We start from the raw sequence: 15,203 nt of genomic DNA, 5'->3' as shown, positions 1-15,203 counted from the left end.
TTTAAGGTAAAGCGCATGCGCGACCTTGTAGAAGGTGAATATGTATCTCCATTTGTTTGGCAATATGTTCTATTCGCCCTCGGCGAGCTGCACGGTGTTCTTGTGCGTTTCGTCAAGAGTGTTTCATTCTATCTCTTTCTCTCTTTCCCTCTCTTTCTCTCTCCCTCTCTTTCTCTCTCTCTCTCTTGCTCTCTTTCCTCTAGCTGTCTCTTTCTCTCTTACACGCACATATCAAGTGTAGTGTACAATTCTTCAAACATTCTTTCGGTCATTATACGAACGAATTGAATAAATTTATTGATTGAGAACAATTAAAAATCATGTCGCACGTTGATGTGGATCACGAGAAAAGAAAACAAATCTCAGTACGCGGTATCGTCGATGTTGAAAATGTCGCGAATTTTAAGAAAACGTTCAACCGGCATCTTCATTATACTTTAGTCAAAGATCGTAATGTAGCGACTAGCCGAGATTATTACTTCGCTTTAGCACATAGTGTCAAAGACAATTTAGTATCCAGATGGATTCGAACTCAACAATATTATTACGAGAAAGATCCAAAGGTAAGTCTATAATTATTAATGGTTTGCTTTCTTCTTGTCTTTTTCTTTTTCCTTGTGTTTTCTTCTGTTCTCTTCTCTTTTTTCTCTTCTCTTTTATTTTCTTTTATTCCTTTTCTTTCCCTATTATATAGGATTGACGGGATTAATTTTATTATTAAAAAATTTTTTGTCATCGTACAATCTATTGGTATATCAAATAAAGAAAATTTATTGTATTTAAATAATAAATTCTCTTTATGATATGATTTAGAATTTTAGCTTAAAAATGATTTGTTGTAGAAAAGTATATTATAACTCAATACATTAAGTATAAGATATGTATTTTTAACTGTATAAGTTTCAGCTGTATTTCCTATATTAATACTCAATTTTATGACTAACAATAGTATTCTAATGAAATTTATTCTAATATTTAGGAATTACAGGACTCGACAAATGATTTGTTTTTTGGACTCTTATATGTTAAGTGTATCATAGAACACAAATCATATTTATAATAATAAATGGTATGATCACAGTCATAATAGGATGGATATTGATATAATAAGTATATTAAGTAACTATCTCATTAAGATCATACGCTTAACAAATATAATACAGATTAAATATATTCAAAACTTCTCATCGCAATCATTTTTCTATCCTCGTTGATCTGGTAATATTTGATACATGATATTGAAAATGTAGGTCAAGAAACAAATATAGTAATGCTAATGTAAAATAGACTTATCAATTAAATTATTTGAAAAACGTATATTGCAAACATAATATTTTCGTTATCAATAATTATCAAATAATATTTATAATATTTATATGAAGAAAAATGAAAGAACAAAGAAAAACAATTAAAAAATTTGAATGTATGATTTGAAAAAAAAAAATGTGTCGCAACATTAATCATTACTTCATATTTGCTGTTTAAAATGAACTTTGAGATTCTCACATAATCATTGATAAATTAGTGATATAGCAAATATAGAAACAGAAATACAGGATCTCTAATATGCAACTTAACATAATAATAAGTCCGAACAATTATCACAATATCTATTCTATTGATGATGTGAAAGTAATGCAAGAAAAATATATTGCAATATCTATTTTTGGGCATGCTGTGTCCCTGTGCACATGAAGATTACATCACTCAAGCATTGAAAGCTTATCATATTAAATTCTTCATGTTCAATTGAACCATTTTGATCGTTTCTAACTCATATACATTTATTTTTTATCATGTATCTCTTAGTTTTATTATATTTGTATTTTTCTTTTTCTTTTGTTTCTTTTTGTTTTTCTTTTGCAACATCTTACCACAGGTATGTCTGCAGTTTGCACATTGTTGCCAAACGATTAATTTCAATATAATGCCAAAAATTCTTAACTATATAGTTTCATAACTTTTGGATATAATCCCAAACAAATTGGATCTATAGATTTTAGAAATTCACGTGATCCATTCGCGGTACTTTTCCTTGCTCTAGTCGTGATTCTCAAATATAATAAAATATATAAGTGTGATAAAATTTCTAATTTAAGATATCGTTCAGACAATATGTAACTTAGTAAGTTAAAGGAAAAAAGAGAAAAAAAAGGAAGGAAAAGAAAAAGAAAAAGAAAAAGAATCACACGAAGAAATAATATAGAGCACGAAAATAATTCATACTTTAACGAATCTTTAGAAAGAAGAGTTCAAAGTTGTATTTTTATCTGGTATTAAACTTATTGTAAAATAAAAAGTTATACAGCAATAGATTATAATTTCGACCAATAGATGTTCCAATAATACGATATTTTCGTATTATATTTTAAAATCGGTCAGTGACCTCATCCGCAAGATAAATTTATTTTTATCTTATATTATGCCGTGTATATTTTAATCTATCACGTGTAAAAATGTGTTTCATAATGTGTTGTGTCAAGAAGTAATCTTCGATTTTATTTAGATTAATAAATAATATAATATGCAAAAATATTTGATATTATTTTTTAAAAAATTATTCATTGACGTATTTTAATGGATAACTTTGACATGACCTTGAGCAAGTCAGGAGGCATCTACGTGACCTATCATATCGAACGTTCATGTCTTTCGAAGTAACTAATTATCACTCATTATAGATCACTATAGATCATTTCATATGGATAAGTAATCTTGCAATTAGTTGATTCGTTATAAATCTAATTTTGTTTATCGTTATTTTATATCTTGTTTAAGTTGATCCTTGATCAAAAAAAAAAGGAGCAAAAGAAAAAACAACTTGTCAATTAAATAAATAATTAACTGCATGTTATTTGTCACATAACAATAATAAATTATTGATCTATAATATAATTTTTTTCTTTTCTTTTTCTGTTACTTTAGAGAGTATACTATCTTTCTCTTGAATATTATATGGGAAGGGCATTGCAAAATACGATGATCAATTTGGGAATTCAGGGTGCGTGCGACGAAGCTATGTATCAGGCGAGTAACGCATTTTGCATGAAAACAAAAAATATTTTATTTATTTAAGATCGATCTAAAATTTCCTATCTTAATATTTTATTATAATATTTCACAGATGGGCTTGGATATAGAAGAATTAGAGGAATTGGAGGAGGATGCTGGACTTGGAAATGGAGGCTTAGGAAGATTGGCTGCTTGTTTCTTAGATAGTATGGCTACTTTGGGCTTGGCTGCTTATGGTTATGGAATAAGATATGAATATGGTATATTTGCACAAAAGATAAAGAACGGAGAACAAAGTGAAGAACCAGACGATTGGTTGAGGTATGGTAATCCTTGGGAAAAAGCAAGGCCAGAATTTATGCTTCCAGTTAATTTCTATGGACATGTTATTGACACGCCTGAAGGCAAAAAATGGGTTAACACGCAGGTTCGCAGGATGCAAATGATTTTACACGATCGTGTAATTAAATTATTATTAATTATATATTAAATTTTAGGTCGTGTTTGCAATGCCTTATGATAATCCAATTCCTGGATATAAAAATAATGTGGTTAATACATTGAGATTATGGTCTGCTAAATCGCCAATCGAATTCAATTTGAAATTCTGTAAGATCTCGATTAATTTCTTTTTATTCTTTTTATTTATTTTTTTATTTGAAAAAGCGTCACGTTATTATTGATTTAAATTATATTACTTTCTTCCTTTTTTTTTTCAGTCAACGACGGTGATTACGTTCAAGCTGTTATTGATCGTAACTTGGCAGAAAATATAAGTAGAGTCTTGTATCCTAATGATAATTTCTTTGAGGGAAAAGAGCTTCGTTTGAAACAAGAATATTTCATGGTTGCCGCTACTCTTCAAGATATAATTCGTCGTTATAAAGCTAGTAAATTTGGATCGAAGGAACATTATAGAACTGAATTCGATGCTTTCCCTGATAAAGTAGCCGTTCAATTGAATGACACTCATCCTTCGTTAGCTATTCCTGAACTTATGAGAATTCTTATTGATGTTGAAGGACTATCGTGGGAGAAGGTAGCCGAGAAAATTTTTATTAGATATTTATTCTTAATTGGATAGGATATTTTGTGTTTTGTATTAAATAATTTATATAATTTATATATATATATATACACATAAATGTTTATGCATCTTTAAGGCATGGGAAATAACAACGCGAACGTGTGCTTATACAAATCACACTGTTCTACCAGAAGCACTTGAAAGATGGCCCACTAGCATGTTAGATAGCATTCTTCCACGACACTTGCAAATTATTTATCACATAAATCATTTACATCTTGAACGAGTCGCTGCCAAATTTCCAGGTGATATGGATCGTCTTCGTCGTATGTCTTTGATCGAAGAAGAAGGTGAAAAACGAGTAAATATGGCTCATTTATCCATTGTTGGTAGTCATGCCATCAATGGAGTTGCACAAATACATTCAGAGATTTTGAAAGATAGTGTGTAAGTGATAAACCTAATGAGTTTATTAATGTATTGATAAAAATAATACAAGAAATAATTTATTTTAATTATTCTTATACAGATTTAGAGATTTCTATGAATTGACACCAGAAAAATTCCAAAACAAAACCAATGGTATTACACCTAGAAGATGGTTACTTCTTTGCAACCCAAATCTATCCGATATTATTGAAGAAGTATATATATGTGATTTTTTTTTTTATTATAACAACACTGGATGTAAATGTATAAACGTTTTTGTTTTTTTTTTCTATTTGTAATTTATAGAAAATAGGAAGCAATTGGGTTGTACATTTAGAACAATTGGAACAGATTAAACAATATGCCAAAGATCCAGGCTTTCAACGAGCGATAGTTAAAGTTAAACAAGAAAATAAATTACGTTTATCTCAAATGTTAGAGAAAGATTATGGGGTTAAAATAAATCCTGCCTCGATTTTTGATATTCAGGTAAAAACAATATATATTCAAATTTAATTGATTTACATTAATGTTACCGTTTAATTTACTAATAAATATAATTCAATGTTAGGTGAAACGTATCCATGAATACAAACGACAATTATTAAATTGTCTTCATGTTATTACATTGTACAATCGTATAAAGAAAGATCCGTCCGCACCGTTCGTACCAAGAACTGTTATGATAGGTGGAAAGGCAGCACCAGGCTACCATCTAGCTAAAAAGATTATCAAATTGATTTGTAGTGTTGCAAATGTTATCAACAACGATCCTATTGTAGGAAATAAACTAAAGTTGATCTTTTTAGAGAATTATAGAGTAACTTTGGCCGAAAGGATTATTCCTGCTGCAGATCTGAGTGAACAGATTTCTACCGCTGGTACTGAGGCATCAGGCACCGGAAATATGAAGTTTATGGTAATAATGAATAAATCAATTGAATATATTAAACTTCGATCTACAAAATGAAAAAAAAAAGAACAAAAAATCAAATATAATTAACGTTTTAGCTGAATGGTGCTCTTACAATTGGTACTTTGGATGGAGCTAACGTAGAAATGGCCGAAGAAATGGGAAATGATAATATTTTCATTTTCGGCATGACCGTAGACGAGGTTGAAGATTTGAAAAGAAAAGGCTACAATGCTTATGATTATTATAATAAATTACCAGAAGCAAAACAATGTATCGATCAAATTCAAGGAGGTTTCTTTAGTCCTAATAATCCAGATGAATTTAAAGATATCGCTGATGTGCTACTTAAATGGGATAGATTTTATCTTTTAGCAGATTTTGAAAGCTATATTCGTATGCAAGAAAAAGTCAGCCAAGTGTATCAGGTAATTGTAATTTGTAATTTTAATTTGTCAAACAAAACTAATACAGTGTTGTTAAAATTTCAATATCTGTTATGGGATATGTATTGAAACGCCATATATTTTAGGATGAAAACAAATGGGTGGAGATGGCGATACATAATATAGCATCTTCTGGAAAATTCTCTTCCGATCGGACAATTGCAGAATATGCCCGTGAAATTTGGGGCGTAGAGCCAAACTGGAACAAATTACCAGATCCACATGAACCACGTGATATCTAATTCGTTTGATATAATCAATCTAATGAATGTTCTATAATTTTTTCTGTACTTCTATAATAATCGATAAAATATTATGATAGACAATAAAACAAATTTCAATACTTGAGGAAAGAAAATAGCACGATTAATTATCTGAGAAAGATAAATAATACAAATAATATTTAACAAATGTCTCATCACGATAATATAAAGATTCTATGCATTACATACAAATGAAAGACTGTTCGATCTATAAAATAGAAAAAAATCTATATTGGAATTTGAGAAATTTATCCAATAAAAAGGTTCAATTGTTTATCACATAATTTAACACAAAAAAAATTATGAACAGAAGTATATCAAACGAATGCAATATATTTTTCTATAACTACATTTATTTTTATTATGCTACTGCCTACTGTCAAATACTCAAATAAAAGTGGCTAAGAAATAATTTCAAAGTAATCTCATAAATAATTATAAAAAAAATATGCGCATGATTTTGTTTCAATTTTGAGAGACATGGTCTCAATGTGAAAGTCTTTGTGTCTTTGTGTACTCTTAAATAATTATATATTGATACTATTTAATCTCTAATGTCATTTTAATCTGATATATTTCATGTTGTGTAATAATATATATTTGTAACTTAATGTTCTTTGTTGTAAATAACAACTTTAAAAATGTTCCTAGTCATAATAAAATACTAAATGAAAAACATTGCAATAATGAAAACATTTTTAAAATTATGAAAGTTCAAAATTTATATAATAATATAAATGATATGAATTATATTATTATGGCAGAAATTATTTTCATTATACGCATGACACAATCATTTTTCAACATCTAACAATATTTTATGGCAGATTATTAATTTACCTTTTTGTAATTGTTATTAATATTTATAGTGAACATATGTAAAAGACATATGTTATGTTTTTATTAACAGCAAAAAAAATATAAATAACATAAGAAATAACTTGATATACTTAAAAAAATAATACATTTTATTATATTATATTGTAACAGCTATGTATATATATTTTATGAAAAAGAATACAATACTGGTGCCAATTAAATAAAAATAAAAACTCCGCTATTATAAGTTATATATACATATGTATTAGGTATAATCTTACTTATTATATAAAAAGTAATACTGTTCTATTATAATTGTTATATTAAAATAAAAATATTAACGGTACATGATATAAAAATAAAATGCTCCTGTTTAAAAAGATTTAAAAATTCGCGGTATAAAATGATCGTACAGTATAACCTATCACATCGAAAATTTGAACAAAAAAAACCAATGTGATGATTAAAAGATAAAATATCTTGTGGATAAGCTACATTGATAAAAAAAAATTTATTTATATCAAATTAAAGAAAGTCGATGAAGTAAATTTTTTTTTTCGAATCGATTGAGAACGAGTCTTTAATAAAACGTAGAGGCATCTGCCTAGAGTGAGAAACTTTTCTTCGAATATAATATCTATTAATAACATTTTCTTGCCATCCAGTGTACATAAGTAAGTATTGGATTCAACACAGTTGTTCCTTGATGTCTCATACTGTACTTACGCAATGCATCAGTCCGATTCGAACGAATCGTGACAAGAAATTAGAAGCAAAAAGAACGCCTCTAGTACGTCACTATCACCAGCGCGGGATTACTTATACCGGCGTTCGAAATTATTAAAATCGATGAGTGAAATTCTCGTGGAAAAAATAAATAATATAAAAATTGTTATCGTTTCTCTCTCTCTCTTTCTCTCTCTTTCTCTTCGTATTTTATTAACAAAATTCGGGAATAAAGATTTTAAAAATCGTCACATCTCACGTTTTGGAGTTACCACATCGCCTATTGCAATTTTCTTCGAAGTATATAAAAGATCGTGTGACAAAGGTAAAAAAAATGTCAATCGATTGTATTTTCAAACACACCAAGGAAGATGCTTTCAAGGATTTCATCTTTTTCGACGAGAAAACCATACCAATAGTAAGTTTTCTTTATATTTATATGTACATTTATATATATATATATATATATTATTATAATCTACGTACAATAAATTTTCGATTACAAGTACAATCTGGTCCATAATTAAACACGAATTAAATTGTTATCTTCGTACGGTATATATATATATATATACATATATATACATACACATGCACACATTTTCTTTTACCTTAAATATGCGGAAATGTGTTCAGATTTCTTCTCGCTAGATGTCGGTCTTTCATTTTTCTCTATGTTTTATATTACAGTCGGTAAGTGAACGTTCTACTGTGATCGATAGATGAAGAAAAGTTATCGATTAATCGAACATTGATATATCGATGATTTTTCCTCAAAAAATATAAATATAAATATATTCGAGGGTTATGGTAATATAAGTTTTCAAAAGAGTTCATTAGATAAATTGAATTCTTTTTATAATGAAAAAAAGAAAATTCGAACGTCGAAGAAGAATAATAATTTCTTAAATTCTTTTGTTGCATTGTGTAATAGAAAAAAAAAATGTGATTGAATTAATTAAATAAAGTCTTTTTTTTTCTAAAATAAAAATGGAACGTATCAAAGGCAGAGGAAAATGTGTCGAATTTAAAATAATATTAGAAGCAGATGTCTAGAATTGTCATTCAAACTTTGACAGGTTTTTACGTAAGGAAAAAAACAATATATATATATATATATATATATATATATTAAACAAATAATTAATTTAATGTTAATTATTAATTTATTATTATTTTATATTTTAGGAAGAGGTAAAACCTGTCACATTACAGCCATTGAAGCCAACATCTGCTATCATTATAACAGGATACATTCCAGTCCATGCAATAAGGTATTATGTGTGATTAGTTCTTTTTTTTTTTTTATTTTCTAGAATATTCTTTCTATTTGTTTCTTATAAATTATGTATTAAAAAACTAAATCAACAAATATTTCTTTGTGATAGATTTGCAATAAATTTAAATTGCAAAACGAACGGAAACATAGCATTGCATTTTAATCCAAGAATAGATAGAGGCTATGTGGTAAGAAATACTAAGATCAAAGGTACATGGGAAATCGAGGAAACATGTTCTCCAGTCGGTCCATGTAATTATATATTTCGTCGAAATTCTTATATTCATTTGATGATATTTTGCACGGAAGATGCATTTCAGGTAACATCAAGTATTTGTATAAGTTTATGTTATCTCCTTTAGATTAGAATTATCTATATTATTATCGTTTTTCTTTATAGATAGCCGTCAATGGAGAACATTTCTGTGCGTTTACATATAGATTTCCACTTAGCGATATTAATCATCTTCAATGCGAAGGACATATAGAAGATATAAGATTTAATCAATTATATCTTAATGTTTATCCTGATCCAAAGATTTTGAAACCTTCACGTTCTTTAAGTTTGACAGTGGACTGTCCTCTCGTAGAGTTTCTTGTAAGCAATAGATATATTTTTCATTGTAAATAATTAACAAAAAAAAAAAATATATATATATATATATACTTATATATAGTAATTTAGAAAAAGACATATATTTTTTAAATGTAGGAAGTTCCGATCAATGTAAGAATCGACTGTGAATTTAAACTCGGTACCAATTTATTTATTAGAGGAAGATTAAAATTACTTCCCCATTCGTAAGTCTTATTATTAATTTCTTTTTTTGTGTAAGATTTCTTATTATTATAAAAATCTGTCCTTTTTTTCTCTTACAGATTTTATATAAATTTACAAAAAGGTGACACTATTTATCCTCATCCAATAATTGCCTTGCATATAAATCCACGTTTCCTTTATGGTAGTAGCGAGCCTTACGTTGTCATGAATTGTTGGGTCGATGGTAGTTGGAGAAATGAGGAAAGACACGAAGGACATTTATCTTGGATGCCGGGCCGTGATTTTTTACTAACGTAAAAGATTTTTTTCATGTAATACATAGGATGGGTCAAAAGTTTCAAAGAAATTTTAGAAATTAATTATCTCTTTTTACAGATTTCCTAGAGTTTACGAGTTAAGCTTTATTGTTTTATAATCTGCAAAAAAAAACAAGATTATCCTGAAAAGCCTCGAAAAAGAGTAATTGATTTAAAAAATCACTCACGAACTTTTGGCACGCTCTGTAATTTTATCACAAATTCTTATAATGTATTATTATTATTTTTCGTTTGTTTGTTTGTTAATAGTATACGTTGCGAGCATGACAGCTTTTCAATATGGCTGGGAAACAAAATAATAAGCGAATTTAAGCACAGATTAAAACCATCGGTCATTAATACTCTACGAATATCAGGCGATGTTGTTCTTCATCATTTGGCGATCGATGATGTCAAAAAAAAATGAAATAACGAATGACTATATTATAACGATACTTCTTGGATACCTTAATTATTACTCAAAGAAGAAACATGCGGACGTATTTATTTGTCTCTGTTTCTTTTATGAAACTTTTCGAATGTTGTCATTAATAATGTAAAGGATGATACAATGTTTTCTGATAAACGTATGTACTTATTACGTATCATTCTTAGACAATATATCGTTTTAAGTTGATTTTATTAAATTCGTTGATCAAGTTAGAAAAAGACCTCCCTCTTCACTTTTTCATTTCTCGTAATAATTCTGTATGAGATTGATATATATCTCTCTATCTCTCTCTATTAAATTTGACAAATTATGAATCATTCTTTTAAAGAATTCTGATTATTAATATCAATGATTGTTAAGACTCTACAAAATGAGAAGTTCCTTTTCTTCTTTTTTTTTTTTTTTATTTGTAATGTGATCACGGGCGTTTAAGAAAATTTTCTTAAAACAACTAAATTCCTTGTAAGGATAATTAACGAGATTACATTTTATATTCATTTATACTAATTAATTATACCTTTTATATGAGATAGATAACAAGAAATTTTTCTATACCTTTTGTAAAACTTTCTTAAAAATTTCGTTAGATTTTAGGAGTGAAATATTTGAAACTTATTCAAATAGCGCACATTTGCTTACTTATATTATATATACGTGACATTTTTTGTAGTCATTTTTAATTATAATTCACAATGTACTTTTATGATTTATACAAGGCAATAAACTAATTGAATATACTGCAATAAAATATTTTCTCTTCGATACTCTTTAAATTACTTTATGTAGATATTATTTTTATTTGTTCAGAAAGAAAAAAAGAAAAAGATTGCAGGTGGTTACAAGAGAGTGTCGATTTATTATTGCACAATAATTCTAAATATTAAGAACTGCATTTCCTTGCCACGCATTCGTATTTAATACTTTCGTTGACAATTGAATTTAGTTCCTTCCTTACATAATATTATAACACCCTATATAATCTATGTACGATATCATGAAAAAAGTTGCGCACACATTTTCTTGAAAATTGGAAAATTCGCGTGAGCACAAACTTGTTTCGATGTTATCTCAGATTTTTATTAATAATATAATACATTACATTATATCACGTTTACCTAAAATATGGAAGACGTATTTCTCGAGTTTACACTTTGACACAAATTGTATTTTAAATTTGTGTGCCGTGTTATTAAATATTAATGTTTATTAAAAAACAAACAAAAATAAATGACTTAATTAATTAATATCTATATATTCCATGTAGGATAAATATTAAACAAATAAATTAGAAGAATTAATAGGAGACGATGTACGCTTATATATAGATAAATATTTTATACGAATATATAAAATTAATATCTTAATTAAATCTCTCCCCCCCCTCTCTCTATCTTTATCTCTTTCTTGTCGTTTTAAGGATAGATCTGACGTATCATTTAACTTCATTAACACTACATTTGTACCCGCTTCTTGATCAGTGTCGCATAATAATTGTGCACTGCAGAGAATTGAGAAAATTACTTTGTCCTTATCTTTTTAAATTCCTGTACAATATTAATATATTATTATTATTATTATTATTATTATTATTATTATTATTATTATTATTATTATTATTATTATTATTATTATTAATTATTATCATTATTAGATATCATCATTATTATACGTCATATTTGTCGAAGTAGAATAATAGATAAATTTTTTTTCGTTCGATTAATATCGATTATGAATTTTTCAGCTAAGTAGATATTTAAATACTTAATACTTTTTCCGAAATATATATATATGAGTCGAGTTATTAATCGGATATCATCAAAAATGAATTAAGTTAATTATAGACATAGAAAATAAATAAAAATTTGTTTTCTTTTTTCTTCTCTGTTTTTTTCTATATAAAATTTTCATAAAAACAAATTAAAAATATCAATGGAAGACACGTTCTATCGTCGTTCGTCTTTGATTAGACAATTTAATTAGGCAAGTAATATTCACGTGGTATATATTCTGGTTTTGGGCTGCTAGACTCGATTCCTAATAATTCTCCCATGAATGCTATGTAAGTGATAGCCAAACGAAGTGTCTCGATTCTTGATAAACGTTTCTCGTAAGCGAACGTTGGCACCTGTTTGATAAATTTTATGTGAACGAAATTTTTGATGTAAAACATTTTAAAGGGGGGAGGAGGGCTGAAAAGAACAAAAAAAAAGAAGAAAAAGAAGGAGACAGTTGAAATTACCTTTCTTCGTAATTTGTCGAAAGCTTCGTTCAAGTTGAACATTCTACGTCTTTCACGAATATTAGCGGCTCTTCTTTGAGAAACTGTGGCCACCCTACGTCTTGGTTTTTTTGTAGTAGATGAGGGAAGATTTGGTGATCGGCCATTTTGCGTATAACGACTAAATAATATAATAATATATCAATTATGTTTTGCAACATAAATATCAGATACTAACTTCGTTTATATCGGTTTTCTCGGTGATAGATATGATAGATAATAAAAAGGAAAACTAATAAATTATTTTATTGATTGATTCAGTAAAATAATGACATACCTTTGATGTAATAAAGCACAGGGCTGTCTGTACAAACCGTGTTCGTTGACGTGAGAATGTGTAGCCGGTGGTGGCTGATATAAAACGGAACTGTCCCACATCGGATAGCTTCCAAGTTCGCTACCGACGTATTGTGACATTTCCTGTGTGATTACCTATGGTGTACAGAGAGAGAGAGAGAGAGAGAGAGAGAGAGAGAGAGAGAGAGAGAAAGAGAAGAAGATCCTCATGAGACTTTTATCTTTCTTGTTGCTTTTAATTACACTTTGTTAACGAAAAAGAAAAAAAAAGAAGACCGATCTTTTGCGTCACCATGAACAAATATAAAAAATATTTCGACAATATTAATTAGATGATGACAAAAATAAAATAAACTTGAAAATTATAATAATCAAGTATTTGAATATATTAAAATGTAACGATATTCGGAATATACTATAATGTAAAAAAAAGAAAAAGAAAAGGAGGAAATAAAAGGAAAGAACAAAAAAAAGATGGAATATAAAAACAACACAATTGTTCACTCACTGGTGCTTGATTTCCATTTATCTCCCACAACGGTTCGGTGTAGCTCATATCCCGCTGTCTGTCCAAGGATAAACTTGTGATCGAGATTACGCGTTAGAAAAGAAATGAAAAAAAAAAGGAGTGATCTAAACTTATATCACTTGCAATAGACCAATGCTTCGTAATTGGAAGCCTCCCGTCCGGTGGTCCGTCACCGTGTCACGAGTGTCTTTCACGTTATATCCGAAAAGTGCGAAATAACATCTTTTACACCGTGTGTGGATTTCGTATTCTCCTTGAAACCATACCAGTGGGCGTGGCCAAACCATGAGCGGGATGTACGTTTATTGGTTAAGAACTTACGCTTGCGTAGTAACTCGACGTTTTTATTAGATCACGTTCATCCTTTCAACTCTAATACGACGTTTCCTATTGGCTAGGAGTCGAGTAATAGGCGTGTCGATTATTATTGTTCTTATTTCAATCCTTCGCAATAAAATCGAAGAATTTTCGGTCTGCAAAAGAGGGACGAATATCAGTGGGAATTATCGATCGTCTAATATTGTTAGAAAGATGGACAGTGATTTGTCAAAGATCTTGTTATTTTTTTTTTTCCTTTGTTTTACGTAATTAATTTCTAAGTATTCCATTTTTTTTTCTAATTCGATCTTAGCAAAATATTCTATAGAAAGTTATAATATATAACGCGTTACAATTAATTTAAGTAACGTGTGAGATTTAACTATATAATGTTATAATAGGATTTATTAAGTGGTTGATTTAGCAGTTTTTCCGAATGAACGAACTGTAAATCTTTTATATCGACATCTGACACGCCACGTGCGTCCCTTTAAAATCTTTTTAATCGAAGAGCAGTTCTAAATTGATATCTTAAATCAGATATAATATTACATATTACATAGAAATATTATTGGTATATAATTAATATATCTATGAAACATATTACAACGCAGATATAAATAGGATATAGAACAATTCAGATATAAAGATAGTTAGCTAAATATTTATCAAATAAATAAATAGTACAGGATTAAAGCTAAAATTTTAAGATTGTATTATTATGATACATAATTGATCTAATTTAACAATTAATGTCGACTCGAACGTATATTTAACATGTGTAAAATATCTATTTTATTTTATTTTTATATCTAAATTAATAAATAAAAATCCTTGAAATTGTTTCTTATTCTTTTTTAAATCAAAAGTAAAAGATAAATTCACTTTTGTCAGGTTCGTTTACGCGGATAAAGCGATAACAGGACACGATTTAACAAACGGATGAACTTCTTGAAGGGCACGTCAAGCACGTGCAACCTTCGTCATTTATTCGAGGGGAATCCATGGTTCATGGTAAAGTAAGGGCAATGCAACATATTGTTGTCGAAGAACGATCGAGTCACCGTCGATCTCTTCGAAAACACAAAGGGGAATATCCGTACGAATTAATTAAATAGATATTAGCGGACTCACTTGACATGAGCTCGTCCCTTTCCAATATGTATAAACATAACGACCCATTTTACCGTATCGAATCGCGTTAGCTCGGAAAGTGCTTGCTTTTGTTATGGGGGTGCATATAATTAACAATTCGTGTGGTTCTTTCAAATAACTCACTGCATCTATACTATACTGTATTAAAGTTTTCGTTACGCTTTTGCATTAATTTTATTAACAA

At 28.4% G+C, this 15,203-nt stretch overlaps 3 protein-coding genes across 5 annotated transcripts; 2 read left to right on the top strand and 1 right to left on the bottom strand.

The window, feature by feature from the left end:
* The first annotated feature begins 92 nt into the window (after positions 1-92).
* On the top strand, positions 93-6,502 carry Glyp (glycogen phosphorylase). The gene is made up of 11 exons (XM_035862858.2): positions 93-563; positions 2,926-3,027; positions 3,125-3,439; positions 3,510-3,621; positions 3,732-4,051; positions 4,176-4,486; positions 4,569-4,683; positions 4,775-4,957; positions 5,040-5,387; positions 5,480-5,809; positions 5,914-6,502. The coding sequence occupies exons 1-11, from the start codon at positions 321-323 to the stop codon at positions 6,067-6,069; spliced, it is 2,535 nt and encodes an 844-aa protein (XP_035718751.2). The 5' UTR covers positions 93-320; the 3' UTR covers positions 6,070-6,502.
* An 868-nt stretch (positions 6,503-7,370) lies between these two features.
* On the top strand, positions 7,371-11,033 carry LOC118440188 (galectin-4). Of its 3 annotated transcripts, none has more exons than XM_085661251.1 (7): positions 7,371-8,053; positions 8,824-8,909; positions 9,024-9,234; positions 9,315-9,512; positions 9,627-9,715; positions 9,794-9,988; positions 10,071-10,249. In XM_085661251.1, the coding sequence occupies exons 1-7, from the start codon at positions 7,970-7,972 to the stop codon at positions 10,108-10,110; spliced, it is 903 nt and encodes a 300-aa protein (XP_085517377.1). In that variant the 5' UTR covers positions 7,371-7,969; the 3' UTR covers positions 10,111-10,249. The 3 variants fall into 3 exon arrangements, with proteins under 3 accessions (XP_085517377.1, XP_035718761.2, XP_035718762.2); XM_035862868.2 differs by lacking the exon at positions 10,071-10,249 and adding an exon at positions 10,262-11,028 and having other exon boundaries at positions 7,382-8,053; XM_035862869.2 differs by lacking the exons at positions 7,371-8,053; positions 10,071-10,249 and adding exons at positions 8,566-8,722; positions 10,262-11,033.
* A 1,381-nt stretch (positions 11,034-12,414) lies between these two features.
* On the bottom strand, positions 12,415-13,573 carry LOC118440193 (protein Fer3). Its single transcript, XM_035862877.2, has 4 exons — positions 13,526-13,573; positions 12,998-13,152; positions 12,682-12,841; positions 12,415-12,567 (listed from the first exon to the last, which is right to left on the bottom strand). The coding sequence occupies exons 1-4, from the start codon at positions 13,571-13,573 to the stop codon at positions 12,415-12,417; spliced, it is 516 nt and encodes a 171-aa protein (XP_035718770.1).
* Positions 13,574-15,203: the final 1,630 nt, after the last annotated feature.

The sequence above is a fragment of the Vespa mandarinia genome, chromosome 14 (genome assembly GCF_050613455.1).
Source record: "Vespa mandarinia isolate Hongniang chromosome 14, ASM5061345v1, whole genome shotgun sequence".
Taxonomy (NCBI): Eukaryota; Metazoa; Arthropoda; class Insecta; order Hymenoptera; family Vespidae; genus Vespa; species Vespa mandarinia.
The sequence above is the reverse complement of the archived record's forward strand: the minus strand, read 5'-3'. Positions and strand labels throughout refer to the sequence as shown.